The sequence below is a fragment of the Diplotaxodon limnothrissa genome, linkage group LG17 (assembly GCF_057381915.1).
Source record: "Diplotaxodon limnothrissa isolate DT_005_m linkage group LG17, D_limnothrissa_male_GT1.1, whole genome shotgun sequence".
NCBI lineage: Eukaryota > Metazoa > Chordata > Actinopteri > Cichliformes > Cichlidae > Diplotaxodon > Diplotaxodon limnothrissa.
Genome location: NC_140612.1, coordinates 21,366,597 through 21,393,923, shown reverse-complemented (window position 1 = coordinate 21,393,923; position 27,327 = coordinate 21,366,597). Strand labels below are relative to the sequence as shown.

Below are 27,327 nucleotides of genomic sequence, written 5' to 3'. Positions count from 1 at the left end.
ACAGGTCAGAAGAAATCTGACAAATTTAAAGATCCAGTTGTTTAATTTAATGTGAAAACTGTGAGAAAGAAAACAGTCTGCTCACTGGAAAACGCCATCACCAGGTTGTCTGTTGGCCCTGGGTCAGCCAAATAGTCATACTGATTCCTGTCTGCCTCCAAACATCACATTTCCATCTCCACTCTGGAAACAGAATCAGACTGAATCCCAGTTGTGATAATCAAAATGAGGCTTTCTATGATCCATCTGTTTTCTAGTTTTATTGCAAACACACACAAGAAAATAAACCTGAGAAATACAAATCACTGACAGCTAAGTGGAAAAATGTGGACCACCGTATGTCACCACATGTGTTTGACTCGTATCAGAGTTACAGAGTGGTGACCCGTTCAGAGCGTATCCTGGAATAGCTGGCTGTGGGCTCCTATTATACTCAAAGAAAGCACCAAAGGTGTTGACCTGGCCTCCAAACTCCAACTCACCTGACCCCCAGAGGTATAGGTTGGTGGATTACCCCATGGCCCTTTAACCGGTTAATCCGGCCATGGTTTCCAGCGCTCCACATATGTAATGTTTAGAGGAGGGCGTGGGCGGGAAAAGAGGAAATACCCACTCTCGCTGCCTTGTAATTAGACCTCAACAAACAGGCGCACCCTCGCATGCCTCAAACACACGACTGACCTCATTCAGAGAGACGACTTTGTGCTTTTATTGTGGTAAATTTTATTTGTCATGAGCTGAGACAAAGCTTTAGCAGGCAGCTGTTTCTTGCTTTTTCCTTGCTGTAAAAGAATATCAGCTTGGACAGGGACAAACTTGAGTTATGGGTAATCTTTACTATAGCAAAGACACAGAGCTGCTGCAGAAAAGGTTCATGTAGCAGCATACAGGGGATATATTTATATATCTAGAGGCTTAACAAGTTATATTTATCTATTATAGTCACGTCATCACTAAGGAAGACTCTCAGGCACCCGGTTATCCTGGAAAAACTTTTGTCACATTACACAAGTCACAAATCAAAGCAAGCTGGATGTTAGCAAACTTTAAAAAACATCATCATCAAACTGGGTAGAAGTGGAAGAACTGCTGAATATGTACACTCAGGTGTCCACCACTGAGCAGGTCACTCAATCCTGACAAGTCTGAACGCAGCAGAGATCAAAAAGTGTTCGACGGTGCGAGAGCTGGAGATTTCTCAGCAGAGCAGCAAAAGCACTGACCTGACACTGCTGTCACGTCTGCAGGGGGGGCATGAGTAAGCTGAGCATTAAGACCAAAAACGAAGAGGACACGGGTGTCTGCCTCTACATAAATATAACTTTAAACTGTCTGTACCCATTTCTGAGCATTAATCTTCACTTTTTGTTAGTTTCACCAAACTAGGCTGAGACAGATTTTTTAAAGATTCCCGCATCCCTAAAAACCCACTTTCTTCTGATTGGTTAACATCTGGAAGAAAATACTTTAACATCATGAATTCAAAATGTGGTCATTCGTCAGATGGACACTTTCTGTGATATACTCACTGAATAACTGCTCACTGAAGCAAGCAGTGGATACAATGGTATCCTCTGTTAACTGTCCACACTGTCAATAAATAGCACATTTTTGAAGAAAAACAAAAAAAGACAGTTGTGTTAAGGTATTTCGTTTAGGAATAGAGACCTTTGTAACGTCTTCTTATTCTCCATCTTAAATCTCCGGTCCCAATGTCTGGTGTTCACATTAAACAAGACAAAAAAAATTCTAATAATGAGGTCAGTGTTTCTACAAGTTTTGAGCCAAAAGCACAGGCCCCACCCACCGGCTTAGGGGGGGGGCAGCCAATCAGAAGACAGCTGACTTAACTGTGAATCATGCAAAGCTACTCTGAGAGGATCCAAGAATAATTACATGAAGCAGGAAATGGGACTAATAGGTCGCCTTTAAAGGTCTTGCTATAATCTGTAGAGTGTATAGGAGAGTAAGTACCTAATCAATAACAATTATGTGATGATTAGAAATGAACTGTAATGAACTCTAGAAAATAACTGTGACATACGTCTTTTAAAAATGTAACTGTTGATCAAAAAAATACCTGTGAGACATGTCCACGGTTTCATTTTTATTTAAGTAAAACTAAGAAGCGACACAAAGCTATAAATCAGCTCGTTGCACACCATCGGTCGCTGTTCGATTAGCACGTCTTTCTCTGAATCACTGGTCAGTTTACGAACACCCAACTCATTCGTCTTTTGCTGCTTCGCACAGAATTGGACCGAGCTGTTCATGGAGTCAAAAATCAATCAATCAAACAAACAAACAAAAAAAATCCCTTGCTAGTCTCGTGTAAAAGTTGTGCACTCGCAGATTTGAACTCCTAAAGACGAGTCACTTTTTCCTCTGCCTGGTGCAGTGGTGGCAGCAGGTGAGTCGATCTCGCCTCTCCCCGCCTATCTCGCCATCAGTCTGCAGGTCAGCTGTTTCTAATTCATTCTCTGGTTCAGACAGTTGTGTTTTTTTGTCATCTCAGGTAACAGACAAAAAAGAAAGAGAGCCACCTGTCTGACCCCCTGACCTCTGACCCAATTCCCTCCCCCTGTCAGTTCTTCTTCTCCTTCTCCTGTGTGTGTTCATGTCAGGGGTTTGGTCTGTCCCCAGCTTCAGGGGGTGTCTGGAGAACTCGTTCCCTTGTTTTCGACCGGTTTCCCTTCCGATCTTCTCGTTTTCCTCTTGCGCGCGCTCTCTCTCTCTTTTGCTGGTTCATTCTCTCTCTGCCTCGCTTGCTCAGCCTGGGCCCAGACTCCCATCAGCGTCTCCTGGAGGACAGAGTAGGACATTTACTGCAGAGGTGCTGAAAGTAAAGCTAAAGCCTGACCCCTTCAAAATAAAACTACTGTGAAAAAAAACATTTCTGTTAAATAAAATTAAAATAAAAACTAGACCTTTGAAAAAAAGAAGAAAAAAAAAAACTTCAAACCAATTCAGACAATTTTTTGAACTTGGAAAACCTAAGACAAAATAACAGAAGAGGTTTTTGTATTTGCTTGTTATTACAAATCTGAACGTTGAGGTTTCGATTATCGAGGTTTTAAATATCTACAACAGGGGTCGGCAACCCTGGGCATGCATGCCACAGCTGGCACGCGAAGGGTTAACCGATGGCACGACCATAGCTGGACTGGCCATTGCGCATTTGCCCGGTGGCCCGATGGACATTTTTCGTTTTTATGGGCCGATGATTTTTTTTTTTTGTAACGGTATAAACAATGAAAGGTGGTGGATTGGCCAGATGCTGGCCGATGTGTAAAAATAACTTGTTGTTTGGTGGTGGCTATGGCGGAGCTTCCACAGAGGCCAGCAGGTGGATGAGGGAAGGGGAGGCAGGAGGAGAGACGCGAGGCGGCCGCCGGTCCGACTGTCAGGTGAACTGAACTTCAGGTAAGAAGTTATGACCTGCAGTCTGTCTGGGTCAGATATAAACCAGGTTTAGGTGTATTGTTGTGAGGAGACCATAAACAGCATTTGCATTTTCTATTGTACAGTTCATTTGCTGTTATGGAGTTCTTGTTATGGATAAAAAGTGTCTTTTTTTTGTTTCAAAATAGCTGATAACTATTTGCTGATAGCTGCCAACATCTGCGAACAAATATAATTCTATAAAGTTGTTCTATATAGTGTGTAACTGTTCATATAGAGTGTTATTAAATTTATTGCTAATGCAATCATATGGCACATTGACTTCTGAGGAAATTTTAGATGGCACTCATCATCAGAAAGGTTGCCGACCCCTGATCTACAAGACTGAGCGTCAGCTACTTTCAAAAAGTTTATTTTCTATACTGATTTTACTAAAACCATCTTCTAAATCTATCACTGAAAACAAACAAACAAACAAAAAAAAAAAAACCCAAAAAAAACATAAACATTCACAACTAAACTGAAATGACCAAACCTGCTCCTTAAATATATGAAAAACGCTTTTCCTGCTCAAGTTTCTTTTTTAATGTCTGGATTCCACTCTTGACTTTGGGGTTTTTCATACATCAGTTAAATGATTGAGGTAGTGGACAGACTATTTGTGTGTTATACAAAGTAAAAGTGCTGTTTTTGTACATAGAGTTTGGTGTGTCTCTAGAACACAACTACTGTTTGCTGTTAGCATTGGGACAAAAATATTAGAACAGGATGTATTTGTTTTTCAGACACCGAAAAAATTTTTTTTTTCATTATGCTCTAAGTCCAAGATTTCTTTGTTTTTTGTTCTCCACCACCTAAAAGCTCCACCAACCGGCAGCAGCTAGCCTCTAACTGTGGACTACAGAGGCTGTTTAGAGCTTTTAATGTGAAAACAGCTTCCTGCTGCAGATGGAAATCCAGTCTTGAAGTCTGACGTCATTAGCAGTTTCCAGTTCCAAACTCTGCTTCAGGTCCCAAAGTCAAACGAACACTGCCACATCACTGAGTTAGAAGTTAGCAAGGAGTTAGCTCGCTAGTTTCCACCTTAACATGATATACCATTTTCTGACTGAGGAATTTCTGAAAAAAAAAAATAAAACATACAGCTCTGGTATCACTTCTGACATAAATGAAGACAGGAAACTAAACAGCAGTGACGTTTGTAGGGATACTCAAGTTGGGCTAGCTGGTATATAATGATATGGTATGTGGTGGCTAGCTACAGAGCTATGGTTAGCATAACATAAACACAGTAAAGCTGGAGGATGAACGCTAACTTTTTTCCACTCGAAAAAAGTTAACGCGAGGGTTCCTGATGGTTAGGGACAAATGCAATCGCATGGCAGGATGCTGTAAACAGACCAAACTTCAGTCAGGAGAACAACTGTTAAAATTCATCCACAATACGAGGTTAGTCATTAACATACTGCTGCACTGACTGGTTTTAAAAGCTAAGCTTTAAAATGAACAGTGGTAATAAAAACAGAGAGGCCAACAATGATCAATGACTATTTGCAAAATAGAGCAAAGATAAAGAGGAGTAGAATATAATAGTTTTTTTTTTTAAAGCCACTCAGATATACCGTCATAATAATAACGTCTCGTGTTGTGCTTTGGTTTTAGAGATACAACAAAGATGCACGAAGCGGTGTTGATGTCAACATGTAACCAGGAAGTGATCTTTATTTGCAGACTTCAATTTTTAAAGGGAAAAAAAAAATAACTAAATAAACTTACTTGAACTGTCTGCACTTAAAAAATGAGATTCAGTGAAAATAGGAACAAGATGTCCTCAATACTGAGATTTTTTGCTTGCTAAAGCCTCGCCTTTGGACTGCTGCAGCTCTGGCTCTTTTAGCCTACTCCAACTCATATCTTTGGTTTCTCTCCTGCTTCTCCTGCCTGTCTCGCTTCTCCTGACTTTCATTTCTTGCTCTTTTCTCTCTGTTCAAAGAGACACCAACGAGGCGCTTTCAGTGCACGGTGAACTTAACAAACACTAAACTGACACAACCTGTAGCCAGACTGTCGCCGATTGGGGACCGAGCCTCACCTTCCTCCGGTCTTGAAGATGAGGTCAGCGTTGGGAGCGCCTTTCGGGTGCTGGTAGCGGGGACGGCGCTCCCGGTTGGTGTTGGCTGGAGCCGGACGCTGGGCCAAAGACTGCATCATCTCTGTGACATGGAGAGGAAAAAGGAAGTTCAGTCAGAAAACTGATATCAGAATCAGAATCAGAATGGGGTTTATTGCCAAATGTTGAGCAGGTTTACAACATTAGGAAATTGCTGCGGTGCTTCAGTGCAAACATAGTGTCATAAATAGCACTTAAATAGACATGGAAAAAAATAAAAGTAGGGATAAGAATTAAGAGTGCTACGTGGAAAGATATGTGCATGAGATATACATGAGATATATACATGAGAATAAGAATTAAGAGTGCTACGTTGAAAGATATATACATGAGTGCAGGTGGTGATCAGTGCCAAACATAGAATGATGCAGTGACACAGCGTAGGGTCATGTGTTAGTGGCGGGTACAGTCATATGGTTATTGTTCATGTGTCCAACAGCAGAGGGGAAGAAACTGTTCTTATGGCGAGAGGTTCTGGTGCGAATGGACCGGAGCCTCCTGCCTGAGGGGAGCAGGTCAAACAGACTGTGTCCAGGGTGAGAAGGGTCAGCTGAGATCCGAGCTGCACGCCGCAATGTCCTGGAGGTGTACAGGTCCTGCAAAGATGGGAGTCTGCAGCCAATCACCTTCTCAGCAGAGCGCACAACACGCTGCAGTCTCTGTTTGTCCCTGATAGTGGCTCCAGCGGATGGAGGAGGTGAGGATGGACTCGATGATTGCAGTGTAGAACTGCATCATCGTCCGTGTTGGCAGGTTGAATTTCTTCAGCTGCCTCAGGAAGTACATCCTCTGCTGGGCTTTCTTGATGACGGAGGTGATGGTGGGCTCCCACTTCAGGTCCTGGGTGATGGTGGTACCCAGGAAGCTGAATGAGTCCACAGAGGTGATGGGGGTGTCAGTCAGGATGATGGGGGGGAGTGGGGCTGTGTGCTTCCTGAAGTCCACAATAATCTCCACTGTCTTCTGGGCATTCAGCACCAGGTTGTTGTGGCTGCACCAGGACACCAGACGTTCAACCTCCCTCCTGTAGGCAGACTCATCCCCGTCAGAGATGAGCCCAATAACGGTGGTGTCATCTGCAAACTTGATTAGCTTGACAGACTGGTGGGTGGAGGTGCAGCAGTTGGTGTACAGGGAGAAGAGCAGAGGAGAAAGAACACAGCCCTGAGGGGAGCCGGTGCTGATGGTCCGGGAGTCCGAGACATTCTTTCCCAGCCTCACATGCTGCTTCCTGTCCGTCAGGAAGTCAGTGATCCACCGGCAGATGGGATCAGGCACATTCATCTGGGAAAGCTTGTCTCGGAGATGGTCTGGAAGGATGGTGTTGAAGGCAGAGCTGAAGTCCACAAACAGGATCCTGGCGTAGGTTCCTGGGGAGTCCAGATGCTGCAGGATGAAGTGTAGGGCCATGTTGATGGCGTCGTCTACAGACCTGTTGGCTCTATATGCAAACTGCAGGGGGTCCAGGAGGGGGGCCGTGAGGGTCCTGAGATGGGAGAGAACTAGGCGCTCAAAAGACTTCATGACCACAGATGTCAGAGCCACGGGTCTGTAGTCATTTAGTCCAGTGATCCTAGGTTTCTTGGGGACAGGGATTATGGTGGAGGACTTGAAGCAGGCAGGCACATGACATGCCTGCAGTGAGGAGTTGAAAATGCCAGAAAACACTGGGGCCAGCTCGTTTGCACAGTGTCTGAGGGTGGCAGGAGACACGCCGTCTGGGCCGGGAGCTTTCCGAGCATTCAGGTTCTTAAACTGCTTCCTCACATCTGCTTCATGAATATGAAGAGTTGTGGTGGGAGGAGGTGGTGTGAAATCCTCTTTTGTGTGGGGTGAGGAGGGGGGTGTTGTAGGTGAACGGTTTGAAGGTGGTGATGGCTCTATGTAGGGGGGAGAGGTGGGGGAATTAGTGTCCAAAGTGTCTCTATTGTTGGGGCCGTTGGAGGTGTGAAGGCTGCCTGATGGCTCGTCAAAACGGCAGTAGAAGTCGTTAAGGGTGTTGGCTAAGAGCAAGTCATCAGTGGAGTGGGGGGTTTTAGGCTTGTAGTTTGTGATATTCCTAAAACCTTTCCACACAGAGGCCGAGTCATTCTCTGAGATCTGCTGCTGCATCTTCTCAGAGTGCTGATGTTTAGCAATGTCCACTTCTTTAGTGAACCTGTACTTGGCCTCTCTGTAGCAGTCCCTGTCTCCGCTTCTGAACGCCTTTCTCTTTTCCAGCCACAGCTTTTTGAGTTTAGGAGTAAACCAGGGTTTGTCATTGTTATAACTCACCCTGGTGCGTGATGGCACAATGCTGTCCTCACAGAAGTGGATATAGGAGGTGACAGTGTCCGTAAACTCGTCCAAGCTGTTAGAAGCAGCCTTCAATGTGTCCCAGTCTGTGGTCTCCAAACACGTGCGAAGCTCCTCCACAGCCTCGTTGCTCCACAGTTTTTTAGTCCTCACGACAGGTTTGGAGAGCTTCAGCCTCTGTCTGTACGCGGGGATTAGGTGGATCATGACGTGGTCAGAAAGTCCGAGTGAAGCGCGGGGCACCGCGCGATAGGCCCCGCTGATCGTGCTGTAACAGTGGTCTAATGTCCTCTCCTCTCTGGTCGGGCATTTAATATACTGCTTATATTTTGGAAGCTCATGGCTCAGATTGGCTTTGTTAAAGTCCCCAAGAGCAATGATGAGAGAGTCCGGGAATGTCCGCTCCGTGTGGAGAATCTGCTCCGCGAGTGCGCACTGAGCTGCCTGCGCATCTGCGTCTGGCGGGATGTAAACAGCGGCCAGGATGAATGAAGCGAACTCCCGCGGAGAATAAAACGGTTTGCAGTGGATAAAAAGATATTCCAGAGAGGAAGAGCAGTGCTGAGCAATCACTGTCACATCTGTGCACCAGCCACTATTGATGTAGAAGCAGAGACCTCCACCTTTGGACTTACCGGAGAGAGCGGCCTGCCGGTCCACGCGCAGCAGATGGAAGCTCTCCAGCTTGAGCGCGCAGTCTGGGATGTTCTCACTGAGCCACGACTCCGTAAAACATAAGACACAGGAGGAGGCAAAGTCTCTGTTCATGCTTCTCATCAGGGCCAGTTCGTCAATCTTATTGCCGAGTGAGCGTACATTAGAAAGGAAGATCCCAGGAAGAGCAGTTCGCAGTCCGCGTCTCCTCAAACGCACGAGTGCGCCGGCTCGCTTCCCTCTCTTTCGGCGTCTCGCTTTCCTGGTCAGAGTCAGCAGTAAATCTGCCGCAGATGCGACAAATATTGGAAATAAATCCACAGGCGTTGTAGTCCTGTAGTTAAGGAGCTCTTCTCTGGTGTACGAGTATCCAGAGGAGTGCCCAGACACAGAGAAAATGCACAAAAACAAAACAAAAGTAACGCACTGAAGCACCAGGGCGACCATCCGCGGCGCCATCTTGGTCTACATATGGTCTACATATGAAAAATATTTCACATTTCAACAGTTTATGACAACAAGGAGACAAAAACCAAAAACAAGCAGACACAAACTGATGACTAATAAAAAAAACTACGAGCATGGATGACTGATCTTGTCCTGTGTTAGCAGTTATTATGGCTTTTATCAGGCCGCTGCTGAATACATGTGTGTGAATGGGTGGATGACTGGATGTGTAAAGCGCTTTGGGGTCCTTAGGGACTAGTAAAGCGCTATGCAAATACAGGCCATTTACCATTTACATGAACAGGAAGCACGTCCAGTGTCCTTACGCTTAATTTAAGCTTCTGTGTTGAGCCTACCTGCAACCTGCGAGGGGCATTTGTTTTTTGTTGTTTTTTGTTGCCCTGCAGTTTCACCAACAGAACATTGTCATTCAAGTTGATTTAAAACGATGTGACTACGGTGAAGATTTAACATGTATACACTGCACCTTAGTGGAATAAAATCAGCAACGTCCAGGACTGAACTATGTGGAACCAACAAGTAGCAAAACCTGCAGTTCCGCTGATGGCCACTAGCCAAACCCACAGACTTTCACATTTAAATGACAAATTTACTGCATAAATAAAAAGCCTAGTTTGGTCTCCATAGCTTCTTTAGTCCTTGTTGACTTTAAATCACTACAAATGGATTTGTTGTCATTTCCCTTAGAGGTTTCACTCAGAGCCAAATTATATTTAACCACAGACTTGTTGCCTCTACTGAAAACATCCCCCCTGCAAAGGCCCAGTCTGAACCCATAAACCTCCTACTACTAAAGCTCCTCTGAGGTAAGCGGCAGCAGCAGAAAGTGAAGGTTTATCAGGACTCTTACATTTCTAGAGTAATTATTAGAAGCCAATAAAAACCTAATACCTTGAAAAAAAATGAATCAAACTCATGCACTCACCTTTTAACCACGCCCCCCGACAATACACAACTATAATAATCTGTGCAGATTTAAGGTGGAAATGAACCAGCTTTTTCTTGTCAGTGTGACCTTGCACAGAGAAAGAACTTCAAAGGACTCACTGGGTAAGCAAAACAACACACCCTGATTTCAGGTCAAAGGTCACCGTTTGCTTTCACAGATCAGATATGAAACAGAAGCCGATCCACTCGTGTAACCTGGGCAGATGCGGTAACAAACAATAAACAAACAGTTTCCATGGTTACCCTGGTAGTCCTCCTGCTCCTGCCGCTCGTTGATGTCCAGAGTGAGCTTTTTCATTCTCATGCGCTCCTCCTGCTCGGCCTGCTGCTGGTTGAAGTGATTCGCCGCCAGGTGGGAGGAGAGCGGCACGTTCAGGATCTTATACTGTTCAGGAGAATGAAAGACAGTTTAGCTGGACAAAGGCATTTTTTTATAAGTTCACATTCCGATAATTCAACAGCATTGTTTAAAGTTATCATTTTGTCTCAAATCGTAGATTAATTATTTATGCTTGGATCAGCTTGTAAGTTGCAGAGTGCCCTCTGGTGGATAAACTACGCAACATCAACACTAATAACCTGGCTGAAGGGTGTTTCTCTGGTCTCACCTGTGCTTTTTAAATAGTATTCATCCATCAGATACCGATAGATGTCTCTCCATGTCTATCCGGTATCTGATAGAAGTTGATAGTGACATATCAGCTCAGTCTTTTTGTGTAGGCATCGCTGCTCAGCCCCCCTCAGCTCTGTCAATGTACTGTTGGCAACTTGCAATTTATTGTCCCCAAAGAGAAAGTTTGTTTCAGGACTCAAAGTATAAAGTATAGTAGTATTTCAGTCAGGTTCTAGTAATTACAGCATAGCATTTTTAAAAACTTTTTTTTTTAAAACTAACTAATTAATTAATTAATTACAGTGTAGCATGACTACATGCAAAGTGTATGTAAACTAGAATTCACACCAGACGTCGCGAATACAGGCAGATCTCAACTTAAATTATTTTAACTTCACACTGTATCATGAAAATCCATTCACTGGGATTCTCCTGACGCATGAGAGAATCGAGGAAAGACCGGTCGACTGAAGCAGAGCTTCACCTTCAGACAGATGGAAAACGGTAGAGGGCTCGAAGAAGCGTGCAGAAAGAAAGCTTCTGACAGTCTTTCTGTAGGGTGTACTCTGCGGTTTTCTTTAGGCCAGAAAGTGATTCATCTTGTGAAGTTACAATAGTGTTTGACTGACAGCAGAATTTCTTACTCTCTGAAAACTGATATCAGTCCCTCAACTGGCTGAGCATGAGATTTCTAGAGCTACAGATCTCTCAGACACACCGACAAAGACGCCCTGTGTGCGTTGGCGTTTCTGGCAGCTGTTTTTCAAGCAGGCTGAACGCTGCATGAAACCTCTGTGCACAGGCAAAGTGCTGGACACACCCAGCAGCACAACAACCAGCCTCTGCCCTCAAACCACACATTCCACCACGCAGCGGCTGGCCTTAACGGACGCACGCACGCGCACACACACACACACGTGTGTGTTTCTGTATGTGTGTTAGGACGCCTGCTGACATACACGCAGTTTTTTCCATCTATAGTGCTGAAACTGTTTCTCTCAGGAAGCCTTACATACATAATGGGCACAGTTAGAGAACACAGAGGGGCATTTAGCAGGAAATTTTCCTCAGAAGGACATGAAGACCAGAAACGGAGCAAAAAGAGACTCATTAGTGTACCAACATCCACCTCAGGGGTGCAAACATGACTCTGAATGATAAAGCTGCTGAATCAACTTCAGACAGAAGCAACATCAACAGTCCTGCAGAAATGCCCTCCCTAGAATAGACAGACACTGAAACTGGCTCAGATAAAGTACACACACACACACACACACACACACACACACACACAGTCAACATTATTAAGCATTCATTTATGCACACCATCTCCTTAAAGAACAACCAGGATGAACTTTAAAATTGTTCATCCTGCAGAGAACAAATTAGCAGAGCTAACAAACACATAGGCTGCTTTTGTGAACTACAGGAGCTACAGTCCTGCACTCTGTGAGTGGCAGCTAAAGGAGATTGTTACTGTAACCTGCAGTTGCAGGAGCGAGAGTGCAGACAGTTTTCACACCTGATCGCTCCACTATTCATCGCCATTACGTGTAAATTCTACTGTTAATGTGGAATATTTTAGAAACCTTAAGTGCAGGACTCAGTGTACCCTGCAGGATCATTCCACAGAAGATCGGCCAAATAACTGTAGCATACTAATCGAGTTACAAACCCTTAGAAGATTATTTTGGCCGAGAAGGGTAGAAGATGAACCCGGTATCAAAATGTGGTTAAAAAAAAGACTTTTCACCTGCAACAAACTGCTGTGACCAGCCTGATTTTTAAAGAAGTGCAATAGCTTGGCACATAGATGCCACCTTACCTGCTGCTTATTGCCTTTGCGAGTCAGCATGACAAACTGCATGGTATCGGAGATGTCCGAGTCTCCCTCACTAATGCATGGCTGTCCCTTCTTCAGCTGACTCTTCAGCTGCAGAGGAATGGCAACATCCAGCTGGTGCACCTTCACCGCCTCGCCACTACGCTGCTGCAGTGACACAACACACAGTGAAGAGTCAGTCTGCGAGGTCTGGATCAAAGCTGAGGAGACCTGTACTACTCTATGTTTTCTTATGTTTGTAAAGTGCTTCTTTTCACTGAGCAAATTCATCATGTCCAGAATATCCCATCATTATCTGGCTTACATCAGCAAGATGGCTACCAATGCCATAAGGCTACCTGGGTTTCAAACTAGCTGTGAGCATGTTCACATAAAAGAGACTAAGAAAAACAGTGTAATAAAGGCCAAAAGCTACAAATCTGCTGTTAAAAGAAAAACGCTGCATGTAGTTATGAAACTGTGCATGCGTTTTTAGTCGTTATTATGATTACACTCATCTCTTTGATGTTTTTAGAATTCAATCAAATATTCAGAGTGCATGTGTGTGTGTGTGTGTGTGTGTGTGTACGCGCGTGTGCGTTTAAGTCAGTAAAGCCTTTTGCAGCATAAAAAGTACTTCATGGCCAGTGTGGCGGCAGGACGCTATACCTGCAGGTTTTCCAGCATCATCTTGTCCAGAGCCTGAATGAAGTCCTCGTCCTCAGCGCATGCCACGTGCTTCAGCCCGCCGCCACGGATGGTCACCTCCTGCACACACAGGCAGCAAATCAACATCAGCAAAAGCACAAATCTTTAAACCAACAAAATGTATTAAATCTAGATTTATACACAGACATTTCCCATTGCTTACATTGTTCTCCTCGTCAGTCTCGTTCTCCTTGTTGGAGTCGGTCAGGTAATCCGTGTTCTCTTCTTCCTCTTCCTCCCTCTCCTCCTCTTCATTCTCTGACCCTTCCTGTTGGAGAAAAAACCCCCAAAACAAAACAAAAAAAAAAAACAGTCATAGCTATATTTCTGTTTTTGCCATGCAGCTCTCAGGTTTTTTGATCTGCAGCCGGGTGTGCATGAGTGTGCGGCCGTGTTGGATGTGGGGGTATTATCCTAGTTCACCTAATGACCAGGAGAATACTGCGGTGGGTACCTGACCACCATCTTGGAGTTTTGAAACCAGATGTTTCACTTCTGGGCACTGGGCTCCACCACCCTATGCTAGATGCCACTGTTAACTTTAGACTTTAGACTAGGGTTGAATATTTAGCATTTCCTGTAAGTTTGTTCTGTTGCAAGATGGATTTTGTTTGAGGAAGAACGCCAGAATGGGGGAGTCAACACTCACATCCTCTTCCTGTTCGTTCATTTCGCTTTCATTGCCTGACTGCTCTTCGGTCTCTGCGCCTCCCTCTTCATCATCGTCCCCGTCATCATCTTCCTCGTCAAGACCCTCCCCTTCGCTCATGGCACTGGAGCGGCCGTCCTTCTCCATGGCCAGACCTGCACAAGAAAACGTGGAAAGATTCCTCTTTAGGACACGTAAGACTAAAACAATCAGGAGAAATTATATCATAAATGTCTCCGAGCCCAGCCCAGCCTGGGAGAGCAGCTTTACTCAAACAAAGCCCTCAGTTATATATAGAACAAATATTCCAGAGAAAAATTGTTGTGTCTATGAAGCTCGTCACAGAGCATAATTATGCAAGAAAAGGTAACGGCGAAGAAATGAAGTCTGGCAGTGGCGTGGAGTGGAAGATCAGGTCTTGTGTGACTCAAGGACTGAGGAATGTCCGATCCTGGTTGAAGTATGAAAGGTAACAATAGCTCCACTGTTTAGCTTCAGGGGCCTTCATCAATCACTCTCCTCTCCTACATTCCCACACACAAACACATGCTTACTGCTTATCTACCTGCATAAAGGTTTACACACATAAACACAACAGTGATGGAAAGCTGCTGATTACATGTACTTTTATACAGTTTTGAGGTACTTCTGGCTTGTGCTGCTAATCACACCGATGGGGACGTATTAGCAAAGCAGCTGTTAACCTTATCTCTCTCCCATTAATGCCTCTTTGGAGGAATCCGACTCCAAGGAACTACTTTCCCCCCCACTTTTACTCTAAATAACTGAGTACTTTACAGCTCATGTATCTGTACTTTTACTTGAGTACAGGATCTGCGAGGGTGTCCTGCTCTCAGAGGGCGCAGCTGTGGTTTACATTTTTCTCAGCACATTCCAGGTCAACACCTTGAAACTGTTAAACAAAGCTCACGTTGCTGCGCTGTTATCAGGCCGCAGAGTCAGATACACCTGCTGCGCAAACACTTCCTTCTTCCTCCTCTCCAGATATCATCGTCCTGATTGTGTTTTGGTTTTTACATTCCTGAATATTCGTATTGTCTCTGAGCTCAGATTCTGTGTCGTAAAGATTGTAGTTTCGGGGTTCGAGAAAGAGGTGTTAGGGGTTGCAGCTTATTTACACCTCAGTGGTGAATCTTAACCTCCTAAGACCCGAACTCTTTCATGGCATACATTTTTAATTTCTCTTTGCTATTTGGGCTGATTGGGACCTGATGAATATAAAAACAAAGAATTACATGAGAGTGCTAGAAGAGGTGTACAGACAGCACTTGAAAGAAAATCTCTTAATCGTCACATTTCAGACACTCAACAGACAAAATGAACAAAACAAATGAGTGCATGTCACATGTTTTATCAACAGCACACAAATGCATCTTTGGTGAGATCAGATCTCTCAAGGTTATCAGGCTAGATTAAACTGAGGTCCAGAGGAAGTCTGAAACAGTCGTCATTGATTTTAAAAGATCCTTCCTGAAGTCTCTGTAATGAGTGGGAATGCATGTATTCGGCATTTTAAACAATGAATTCAAACCTGCTCGACAGACAAAGCAGAGGCAGAGAGAGGAGTGACACAGCATGCTCGCTTGCCCTCCCACACACTGGGGAATGCTGCTCTGCCAGGACAACGGAGAGCAACCAAACCGGCAACACCAGCTGCTACACCAACGGCGTCATGCTCCACGCACATTAAAGATGATTACTTAGCGTCACCCTCCTACCTAGTTTGACGAGCACCTCTCTCTCCAGGTCGCTGACTTGCTTGATGGCCTCCTCCAGGGAACTGCTGAGCCTCATCTTAGGCCTGAGCAGCTCCAGCGTGTCGCTGATCATGTAGTCGATATCGATGGGGAACGGGTGGTCCTTGGTCCACACGTCCAGGCTCTTTTTCCACCATATGTACCGCTGCAGACACACAACAACATCTCACTTACTTCACCCCTGACCAGAACACCTCCTGAGCAGACCTCACAGGTCTGTCAAACTCAAAACAGTGGCACAGTGATTATACCCAGTAGATTTACAGAAAATATCAGGGTTCCCGAACATAAAGTATAGGCACTTTAGGAGGTTACGTGCCTGGAAGTAGATGAGGAAACAGTCTAGCTTCCTCTTGCTGGAGCCTCGATCGAAGTATTGGCCGCAGGTATCAAGCAGGGTGCAGACCAGGCGGATGCGGAACAAATGCTCTGGGGGGTCCAGAGGGCTGGGACTGCCGTCCTGATTCACGCCGAAGGAGATGAAGGAGAAGAGGGTGCGGAAAATGACGGCCGACTCCACCATGCGGTAGTTGTAGAGCTCGCCCAGGAACTTGGCGCTGCTGATCCGCCGCTGGTTGAACTTGGGCTGGTTGACCTAGGAAGCGAGGGAAGAAGAGGAGATCCTAAATTGAGATGTCCAACAATATAATATAGGATGCTGCAGGGGAGAAGAAAAAGAAAATGGAGGGAAATTCTTAAAGCTTTTTGCTGCAGGGCTCAAGACCGCCAACGTCCTGGTTGCTAGGAAAAATGCTTGAATTTCGACTGTTTTGAGGTCAGATGGAGGCCAGATCAGGGTCAAATTGTAAGCATGGCTTCTAAAATATGCAAGTAAGCATTTGCAGCTGTGACACAGGCACGACTGTTTGTGTTCAATTATTTTTTTGTAAAATCACAACCTCAGCCAAGCAAATGGAGTCCGACAACATTCCAACATGTCCTGCAACACGTAGCAGACACAAATGACACAGCAACACAGGTGTCCGCTTCAATCAGCTGCCAGTCAAGCAGATAGCATCGGGGGTTTTTTGATCGTCCTGTCCATTCAATGCTCCTGATCTCACCTCTCCTGCACTAAACATCCCAAATATATGACACACGAAGCATCTGCAGCTTCAAGTTACAGCGAGGTTAAAGACGTCCAGAACAGTTATTACAACTCAAAAAAACAAAAAAAACAAAAAAAAAACCTCCTCAGATTTTCATTTTGAATTTCCACTTTTTAGTTTTGCAAGTAAAAACATCTTTAGTTTAGTTTTTAGTATTTTTTTTAGATAACTGCAGTTAGTTTGTAGCCTTACATGAACATGAATAATTTCTATCACTCGACTGGAGATCCTTTTTATTTTGTGTGTGTAAGCAAACATCAGGGCCAACTGAAACAGTTTTCCCAACATGTAAAAAAGAAAAAGAAGAAAAGAAAATGTAGGAAATAAATACATTCAAGAATATAAAGAACACCCGCTCTTTGGCACTTATTAGTGAAGCATAAATGAAAAAAAGGACTAGATTTCTCAAGAGAAAGCTGAAGAGAAATAATATCGACAGCAAGAAGGAGCAACGTCCTTCTAGCTTCTTCGATATGATCTCTGACTGAATGTGACCGGAGTGAAAGTAAACAAGCGAGCTCGAGAGAGAAAAAGAACGCAAGCTTCGCCATGGTCTGATCTTTCCACAGTCTGCAGTTAAATAAAACCTTTTGCACACATTCAGTCTGCTCATTGTCATGGATACCAGAACAAACATTTTGGGTCAGCGTCAGACTGATAATACATTCCAAATGTTGGGCCAGTGCATCCCTAATGGCAATAAATATAGAAATTACTGATCAGAGAATCAAATTACAGTCCTATAAACTACTAAGGGCTCAGTTAAGGATGAAACACAAAAGCATATCTTGTTTTCAGACTTGATTTTGCTTCTTCTTACCTCCATGCCGAGCCGGATGTCCTCCAGGACACCGTCCACCACGTGGATCCCCACGTCCTCCTGGTAGGCCACCAGGCCAGCCAGCAGGTTGGCCACACAGTGGATGCTGTTGTACTTCACGTTCCAGATGTTGACCATGCAGCAGATCAGGTAGCTCTTCACCTCGGGGTCCTGCCATGGCAGCTTGCGCATCTGCCTCAACACCTTCTCTGTGGTGACCTTGGACAGGTCCTTATAGAGCAGTTTGCAGATGTACTCCTGCAGCGGCGGCCTCTTCTTCTTCACCGTCTTCTCCATGGGCGGCGGGTTGCAGTAGTAGTAGGCGTTCTCCACCATGGTTACGTAGCGGGCATCAAGGTGCTGGGCCTGCTTTTTGCGCATCATTTGTTCCTGGAGCACACATGGGACAAAAGTCAGGCTAAAAACCACTCATTTATCTTTATATTCAAATATTTTCTCTGTTTTTGTCCTTTTCTATATCACATTCTAGTTATCTGCTTCAAAGTGAACAGAAGCCCAGTGAAGAGGACCAGTACTGACCAGCAGGACACTGGTGCGCAGGTGAGAGTCGGGGGATCTGAAGAGGAAGCGGCCGCAGGTCTCCAGCAGTGTGCAGGCCATCTCTATGTGATGGTGCGTAAAATCAGACAGCAGCATCTGGAGGAGGAGGAGACATGGACAGAAATCTATAACAGCTAAGCTGGATGTCGTCTCGCCGGCTGTGTTGTTATTCTGATGCATGCACACAGCAGAGTGAGCTCTGGAAGCATTTCGTGCTTGTTATCACAGTGAGGATGAAGGTAAGTAAGTTTAGTTTTTCACATCTTCATCTTAATGTGGCATTTTGTTTGTGATCTGATTGGATGAGCAGAGATGTTGCTAAAAGTGTTTGTTTTCTTGTACAGGGATTTAAAGACAAACAGCCTGATGTGACTCAGACAGTGGCTTCTTTCACCCACCTTGAGACACTGAAGTGTGTCTGTCTTCGAGAACATCTTGAACTTGGCCAACTCGCCGATAAATCTGACGGTTTTATTCTTGGTCTCGATGTTGATCTGATCCTTCTTCCGAATCTAGAAACACAGATTCGATTCATAATGTTGGCAAGTGTTTTTAATGCAAACATGATGGAAAAAAGCAAAGTATGACAAATCTATTTAAAACCTGATGTAAGTGAGCAGAGAACCTACATGAAACCTGAAGTCTCCCTTCAGCATGGAGCACAGGTCCTCCGCCACGTCTGACATGCATGGATGCAGCGTCGCCACCAGACGAGAGTAGAAGGGCAGGAGATCCAACCTGCAAGAGGAGAATGACTCAGTGCACCGCTCACAATCACACAATCAGTCATGATGATAGCACCCCCTTGTGGTGATTAAAGGTAAATGCCAAACCAGATGAAACCTACCTCTGTCTGGGGACAGTGAAGAGAGCACGGACAAGCTTCCTCCTGTTAGACTTGGTGTTCATGTTCATGCAGAAGTCCATGGCAGCCTGTAGGAATCACCAGAGATCATAAACCTTTACAAACTATCCAACATCTGGAAGCTCATTGTTTTCCTTGGATCAGTGTGTCTGTCCTCACCTTGTCTATGAGGTCTCTGTTGACACAGTTGGGAAGCTGCTGGATGAAAGCATCCACGATTAGCTTCAGGTGAGACCCCGTGTTAGCTTCCTCGTCCTCTTGTTCTGCACAGACAGAAACAAATGTTCACTTTGTATGCAGTTCAAATGAAACCAATGCAATGTGTATGTTCCACTTATTGTTCATAGTTTTGTCTATACAAGGATTTCTGCACCATTTTAAAAACACAAAGTATTAGGCCACATCTCTTAATCTCTGAATTAAGATATTTTTAGTCCTATATCCATGCAGTCTTCCTTTTTGTGAAACAAAAAAAAGAGGATGCCACTACTGCAACTAGTCAGTTCATAAGATTTCTTACCTCCTAGATATTACAAAATCAACTGTAAGTCAGCGCTGCTTCTGTGAATCAACTGCCCCCATCTCATCCTGTTGCCATCATCCTCCTGTCACACCAACCCTTGTACGTCCTCCTTCACTACATCCATCCTTCCTCTCTAATCTTCTTTTCCTTCTGCAGCTTCTTTTCCTTCTTGTCCTCTGCAGCTCCATCTTCATCATCCTTTATCTGATATATCCACCAACCCTCCTCTGCACATGTCCAAACCACCTCTCTGTCCACTGTTACACTTCTGACCCAAGCATTAGGTAAATTCATACATTCCAAGTAGAGCTGGGCGATATGAGATTTTTTCATATCACGATATGTTTTTTTCATTTCAGGCGATAACGATATCTATCACGATATAAGCCAAATAACTATATTTGTAAGATTTAAATGTGCCGTTGCTCACAAGTAAAATGTGTAATAATCAGCAGCTTGTTTTTATTTAAATATTTATTTCCCATAACAAGTTCAACAGGGTAGATGTACTTAAGGAACATGAGACTTTTTCAGATAAATAAAAGGCAAATATTGCAAACTACACAAAAGGCAGCCGCTAAAGCGTTTAAGTTTCAAAATAGAACAAACAAAACAGACTAAACTGTCAATTCCACTTAGAAACAAAATATTAATTCTAAAAATAAATCTTAGTTTGTTTTACAGAAGAACAGACAAAACTGACTAACTTTTGTCAATATCAAATAAACTGAGAACTAAAAGGAAATTCTCAATCTCTCCTTGTTGTATAGCTGAGCTTTTCAAACAGTTTTAACAGTTACTTTAGTCTGACAAAAGCCGAATGACGAATTAGCGCTTCCAGTCAGAGACTGAGGCTACGTCCACACGTACACGGGTATTTTTGAAAACGGAGATTTTCCGTTTTCGTTTTAAAAAATAATCCCGTCCACACATAAAGGCAGAAATGAAGGAAAACGCTGCTATGAACATGCCAAAGCAGCAGGTGGCGCTAGATTCCTAACCGTGCCGAAATGTTGGCCAATCAGAAGTCTAGAAGCCTCGGTGGGAAAAAGTAAACAAAGCTGGGGCATAGAAGCAGAACCGAGTCGTATGTGTGGAGGGACAGTAACTGTTTGTATATGTAAGCATTTAAACACTGCAGAGAGTAGAATTAACAGTAACAGTATTGTAGAAATTCATTTCACCGAAACAATAACGTGGCGCACAGTGTGACGCATGCACCAGTTTATTGTATTTCCAGACTTGCTTTCGGCACAATTTACAGTGCACGCTACTCTGTTTTTTGTCAGACTTGAAATAGCCGAAATACCTTCACACTACGGAACTTCTATGGCTCTTCCGTTCGACAATCTCTCCGGCATTGGAACCATCATCTGTTTTCTCTTCGGTCACGCTCGGTTGATTTTTCTAGTCGGCACACTCATTTCCTCCATTACGCGCTGGCTCCATTACCCGCTGGCTGCTTCCCAAACAAACACACGTGTGGCTTGGCACTTGTGCTGTACGTAACAAGTCACGCGACGTGACGCTGCGGCTGTGATTGGTTCGGCTCTGCGCTACTTAATTTGGATTGGCTGACCTTTTTTTTTTTTTTTTGAGGACAAGAGCGGCGAGGTCTATCGCGATAGCTTAATTTCTCTATCGAGTAAAAGTTATATCGCGATACATATCGTTATCGTTCTATCGCCCAGCTCTAATTCCAAGCTGTAGAACCTACTCGCAGAAGACCCAGTAAATCTCACAGACTGCATAAAAGATGGAGTAGGTGCCATCTAGTGGTCTACAAAAAAACAAAGCCAATACTTGAGTGACTTAAGCCTGCATTTCTTCTAAAGGCCAGCAGAGAGCGCTTCTGCGAGCTGTTAAAGAAGCTGGCTGTATCCCAATTCAGGGTCTGCAGCCTTAAAGGCCGCATTTTAAGGCCGATTACGTCACCGCGACGCGACGAAGGCTGTCCCAATTCGAAGGCTGCTCGAAATGCGGCCCTCAAATGCGTCCTTCATTTCCCTGAATTTTAAGGACGTGGCGGTGTAGACTTAGTGGGCCAACATATCCCAGAATGCATAGTGCGGCGATGGGTGTGGATAATTTTGCCGAAAAAAACAGCGGACGAGGGGCGCTTGAAGAGTAAACTTTAAGTAAGTACTGAATATTATGTCACTTATTTATGTGCAAATGTTTAATAACGAAGAACATGAAAACATTACTGTTGGCCACATGTCGGCAAAGTTATGTGACATTAGTGACGTTTGTACAAACTTGTTTTTAAAGCCCTTACTTTAAAATATACACCATTCAATAGCTGAACTTAATCTTACAGAGAATGATCAAAGGTCATGTAGAAACAAACAAACTAATGAACAAAAGATTTTCTCCTTCATTTCTGTCAAACAATGCTGTATGTAACGTTTCCAGCTGTTAGTATCATGGTTGCTAGGCAACCTGGGCAGCGCAACGGAGGCTAGACCGTCCCATTTCACAAGCCTCGCACTTCCGGCCTTAGCGGTCTTTAAGTACGCGGCCCTTGTGGACCGTTAAGGCTGCGTACTTTAAGGCTGAATTGGGATACAGCCATTGTATAGACGTTTATGATGAAGCAGCCTTTGGCTCCTCTGATCTTTGACCTCAGTAACCATTTTCCTGATGAGTTTATGGGCTAGTTTTAAGTCCTATTGTTCATTTAGTAAATTATAGTCCAATCAGATTAAAGGACAAACCGGTGTATTTTCATTGGCTAACTTGTGATTAAACACTGTCAGCCAATGAGCATGCAGTAACACATCATCATAGAAGTAGTACAGTAGCTGTTTTCTGGAAAATCCTGTTTACCTTGTTCATCGAGCAGTTTTTTGGCCAGCTCTTCATTTTCCACCTCGTCTGAGCCCTCTAGTTCAAGAGGTTCATCTGTGATGTCCAGAGCCTCGAGCTCCAGCTCCAGCTCCTCTGTTGTGCTGCCCGCATCCTTCCCCTCTCTGCCATCTGAACCCAACAGCAGCACGGTCAAAACAAAGTACACAAATCTCTTCCTTTTTTGTAAGCATGGGTGTTTTATAACATACCTTTGGCATCCTCCTTCTCTTTGCCCTGACTGCTCTTCTCGTTGTCCTTAAAGAGGATGGCGGGCACAAATGCCTTCAAGTCCACCAAGTTCTCATAGAAGTTACGAGCGTCTTCGTCTTCCCAGATCCCTCCTTCCAGGTCATACTCTCCAGGCTTCCCGGGGGTGAAGATGTCGATCCCGGGGCCGTGCTCTGTGACAGCAGAGCCATGATAATATCAGATATTAACAAAAAATTGACAGGGTATAATATGAGGAAGAAAAAAAAATGTGAGGCCACACACCCTCCTGCACAGTCTTGTCCTGAGGCAGCTCGGGCATGTTTTCATCCAGCAGATCAGCCAGAGACTGAGTGTTGGCCAGCAGCTTCTGGTAGGAAGTGGCAAATTCCTCGTACTGCTTGTGTCGGTCCTCGCTCAACTCTCCTTTGGAATGCAAGATCCGCCTGAAGAGGACAAAAAGTTAGGTATGCTCAAACAATCACGCAGTGGTTTCCCGTAACAGCTGAACCTCACCTGTTCTGTCTCTCAATGTTCTGCAGCTCCCGGTGGTCCTTCTTCAGGTGTTTGGTGAGTGATGTGAAGTATTCCCGCAGAAGATTCTGGAAGGGCTGCTGCTTCTCACTGCTGATGATCTCGCTGGGAGGGAAAGCCAAGCCAAACTTCTCGGCCGCCAGTTTCACCTTGCGGGGCACCAGCCCAGCAATGTCGTCCCCGCAGTGCTTACAGAAGCTGATCACCACGGAAACATGGGTGTGCGTCTCGCGGTCAGCCCCAATTATGTTTTTCAGCTGCTCGTAAATGAGCGAGAGACCCTCTTTGTCTGTGAAGAGACCGACGATGGTGAGCTCGGCGATGAAGCGGAGGTCTGTGCGCAGCTTGCTTACGTTGGGTGCCTTCTCCTCCTTCCTGGCTTCAAAGTGCTTCTTCCAGGCCTGCAAGAGCAACGGGGCAAACTCGGCGTACCTCTGGTGGAAGAGCGAGCACAGATGGACCGCGCAGCCGACATCTGAGATCTTCAGCTTCGCTTCCACAACGGAGCTCACAGCCTCACCGATGTACTTGCTGAGGTTGAGTGAGGCAAAGTCGTTGGAGAGTGAGTCTCGCTGCTGCTCGGTCAGCGTGCGCAGCTTCTTCACGAAGGCGGTGTTCTTTTTAAGGCTCGAGTCCAGGCGGCTAAAGAAGGCCTCTTCAGGACGACCCTCCTGGGCATTCTGGTTCTTGCTGCGCAGTTCCTTCCTACACTGATGGCGCTCCCATGCCTCCTGGTACAGCTGATGCCCCTCCTCCTTCTCCCTGTAGAGATGGGGTGACCCGCAGAAAGAGGCGTGATTAAAGAAAGATAGTAAAACCAGTGCAGTTGTTTCGGGTGCTACAGTGGCCCTAAGACTAACATCAGGGGTTCAGATGGATGGTGGTGATCAACTCTGGCTCTGCGAAAAGTCAAGTCAAACATATACACGCTGGACCAGCAGACACATCACTTCCTCTTATGTTTATTTCTTAAATGAAGGTCATGCTGACATCAACATGCTTTTAAAACATAAAAACACATGTTCTTGTATCAGGTTTTTAAAAGTAGGAGACACAAAAGAAAACTTTCATCTGCACACAGTGTATGACAAACTTTTAACTTAAGGTTTAAGTGGCTGAGCTTTATCACATTTTTTACATGTTACTGTATTAAGTATTTTACACAAAGGCCACATGGAGATATTCAAATAAACTCACCTGATCAGCTTGCATTTGAACTCAACTACAGCCATTTTAGGGAATCTAGAAATTTTGTGTAGTTCATTTATTACATGCAAATTTACAGCTTTTAAACCCAACAGATTAAACTGTGCACAAGCAGATGAAGCACTGATGTGGAGAGGTTTTGTATTTCTAGTACATTAGGATCCCATTAAAGATCATCTTTGAATTCAAATTTATTAATGCTAAATTAGAAAAACTACAGAGATTCATCTTGGGATAAAGATGTAGGTCAAACCGCCATTTTATCAGCTCTTATGTAGCCAAATCTCCATTTTATTGTGAATTTTAGTGCAGTGTATTATTCTACAGACTTTAAAAACAAGTCTTTGTATGCCTTCCCCACTCTTATTATGCTTATATACTAATGAGCCTCAGCATAACCACTGACCAAAATTTGTGCTGGATTTTGACGATAATGTTGTTCTTCTATATGATGTGGACCAAGACCACAGCCCTGCGCTTGGCAGATTTGTTAACATTGGTGTGTCCACACCTTCCTCCAATAAGTGTGGCTAAGATTAAGTAAGCGGTAGAATTGATCTAAATGGCATTTTAAACATTGCTAAAATCGCTATTAACTCAGAATTTAACAATCAAGATGACTTACTTGAGGAGGGCAGCCTCCTCCTCACGTTGTCTTTTGGCTTCCTCCTCTTTAAGCTTCCTCTCCTGCTCCTCTTGCTGCCTTTTCTCTTCCTCTTCCTTCTTCTTCTGCTCCTCCTCTGCCTTCAGTTTTTCCTCCTCTTTCTTCTTCCGCTCCTTCTCCTCCTTCTTTTTCTTTTCTTCCTCCAGCCGCTTCCTCTTCTCCTCCTTGCCGCAGTCTTTTTTGCCGCTCATTTTGGCCTCGTCTTTGGCCTTGTCCCGAGCAGATGCCGGCCTCCTCTCAGCCTCCCTGTCCTTCTCCTTTTCCTTGTTGCTGAAGGTGCAAACATCTTTCTCATCCATGTTTACTGAGCGCTTGCGTTCAGCAGGCATACTGAGGAAGGACAACGAGAAAAGCTTAATGGCAATAGATGCTGCTGTATAAGTTAAAGAATCATACAACAATCTGTGCTTTTTTGAAAATATTTCCATCAGCCTCTTATTAAAATTAAAATATTAATTATCAGCTTTGTTATTAAATATTCTGATTTCCTTTGATTCTATTCGACCATCCAATTTAAGAAAAAACCCTCAGGAGGGTATGGAACTTGTTGTCCAAAATCGTCAAATCAACAAACCAACCATTTACGATCAAACAAACTCAGCTTATATGGGTCCAAGTTACATTTACACCGAATAATACAGTCAAGTATAAAAACATTTATACTTTTAATTTTTTTTTTTTTACATGCACATTCCACTGACACTGTGACATACAGTGCTGTACTTTGCAGCTGAGTTTCATTCCTGATGTTACTGAGGCAATAAGCTGCACATATAACATCTATCTGCAGATAATAGTGCACTTATAACATACTGTAAATAAGAGAATACATGAAAATATGGCACCTGCATTTTAAATTGAAACTCTGATAATAACCTGCTCCCAACACAGTGATGTGTTCAGCATCAGTTACCATGGTGATTTAGCCAACTAAAAAGAGAGACACTGAAACCTATGATTTGAATCTCAAGACAGCTCACTAAACCATTCATCTCACTTCAGAGTACACCCCTCTGGACTCTCACTGTGGGTGGGGCTGCAGGTACACTCAATAGCAGTGAACTAAGTGAGGAAACGATGTACAGTATCTCACAAGTACACCCCTCACATTTTTGTAAAGATTTTATTATATTTTTCCATGGGACAACATGAAAAATCATGTCTGTTCTGTTTGTAAAAACTTAAAAGTTAAAAATAACAATTTAAATAAAATAAATAAATAATAATCAAGTGGACCACTTGGAAAAATAAATCCTTTGGGCATTTCTTTTGGCCTTCAGACAATAATTCTGATTGTTACAGTGCTCAACGGAACATTCAAAAAAATAAATGAATCAATTGGGCCAGTTTCATTTAGGCATTTACTCACTTTTGTTGGCAGCGGTTTAGGCAATAATGGGTGTGGGTTGAGTTATTTAGAGATGACAGCAAATTTACACTGTTGTACAAGCTGTACACTCACTTCTTTATATTGTATCAAAGTGTCATTTCTTCAACGTTGGCCCATGAAAAGACATAAGAACATATTTACAAAAATTTAAGGGGCAGACAGATACATCTATATCAATTCATTTTGAAGACGTTTTGAAACAAATCAAAAATAAGTAACTAAAATTAAACATGCACACAGACTATCGTTGTACTGCTGTGTGTGAACCGCACAGATAAGCCCAACGATTTCCTGTTTACCTGACACATTAAAACAAATTCAGGATTGATATAATCTAAAAGTCACGTCTAAAGTCTCCAGACACAAAATGGAGGAAGGGTCATCGTGATGAGATGTCATAAGGGCCTAAAATAAAAAAAAATAATTCAGTTTAATCAAACATTCAGACAGAAACTCCACGTAAACACGGCTGAACGGGCCCTGCAGGTGAGCAGGTAAATCAAGCGAGAAGCTCCTTAAAGCTGACACCTGTCCGCGCGTGTAAACGCCGTTTGGTTCGTGCACGTTTTTAAAAAAGAAGAGATTAACATTAAACGTGTAATGCTGTTCCACTGTAAACGCTACGTTCAACAGAATCAACCTTTTGGGGTTGAACTTGTAATGTTAAAGTCAGCGTGACAGCCGCCCACGCAGACTCCGCCTGTTATCCGCCAAACCTGCGTCAGCCTCCTCCGTGTGAACAGCTTAGCAGAAGCTTCACTTTAAAAGACAAGGAGAAAGCCGCGTTCACAGCGCCCAGCAGACGCTGCGACGTTTTTAAACGAACAAACAAATTTATAACAAAAAAGAGCTAGTGTTAGCACGGCTAGCGAGTTTAGCTCAAATGGACTTAGCGAAAACAGGCACAAACAAACGCTTAGACAGCGCAAAACTGACAGACAGTAATTACAACGCAAATTTACAAACATACAGCAAGCACTCCCTGTTTAGAGAAGCCTAGTTTCTTCTAAATAATATGTAAAGATGAGCGGGGTTACCTGTTAGCCGTAGCAAAACAAACATCGGTTCATCCGTGCTGGTTTCCGGGTGAA

The 27,327-nt window shown here is 44.0% G+C and overlaps 1 protein-coding gene across 2 annotated transcripts; it reads right to left on the bottom strand.

The window, feature by feature from the left end:
• Nucleotides 1-708: 708 nt before the first annotated feature.
• On the bottom strand, nucleotides 709-27,327 carry upf2 (UPF2 regulator of nonsense mediated mRNA decay). Of its 2 annotated transcripts, none has more exons than XM_085375955.1 (21): nucleotides 27,274-27,327; nucleotides 24,808-25,176; nucleotides 22,959-23,738; nucleotides 22,728-22,888; nucleotides 22,445-22,636; nucleotides 22,215-22,364; nucleotides 19,022-19,125; nucleotides 18,845-18,930; nucleotides 18,627-18,735; nucleotides 18,396-18,509; nucleotides 17,977-18,093; nucleotides 17,437-17,826; nucleotides 15,827-16,102; nucleotides 15,469-15,652; nucleotides 13,730-13,884; nucleotides 13,244-13,348; nucleotides 13,042-13,140; nucleotides 12,376-12,540; nucleotides 10,181-10,322; nucleotides 5,495-5,615; nucleotides 709-2,801 (listed from the first exon to the last, which is right to left on the bottom strand). In XM_085375955.1, the coding sequence occupies exons 2-21, from the start codon at nucleotides 25,173-25,175 to the stop codon at nucleotides 2,792-2,794; spliced, it is 3,828 nt and encodes a 1,275-aa protein (XP_085232081.1). In that variant the 5' UTR covers nucleotide 25,176; nucleotides 27,274-27,327; the 3' UTR covers nucleotides 709-2,791. The 2 variants fall into 2 exon arrangements, with proteins under 2 accessions (XP_085232081.1, XP_085232082.1); XM_085375956.1 differs by lacking the exon at nucleotides 709-2,801 and adding an exon at nucleotides 5,281-5,385.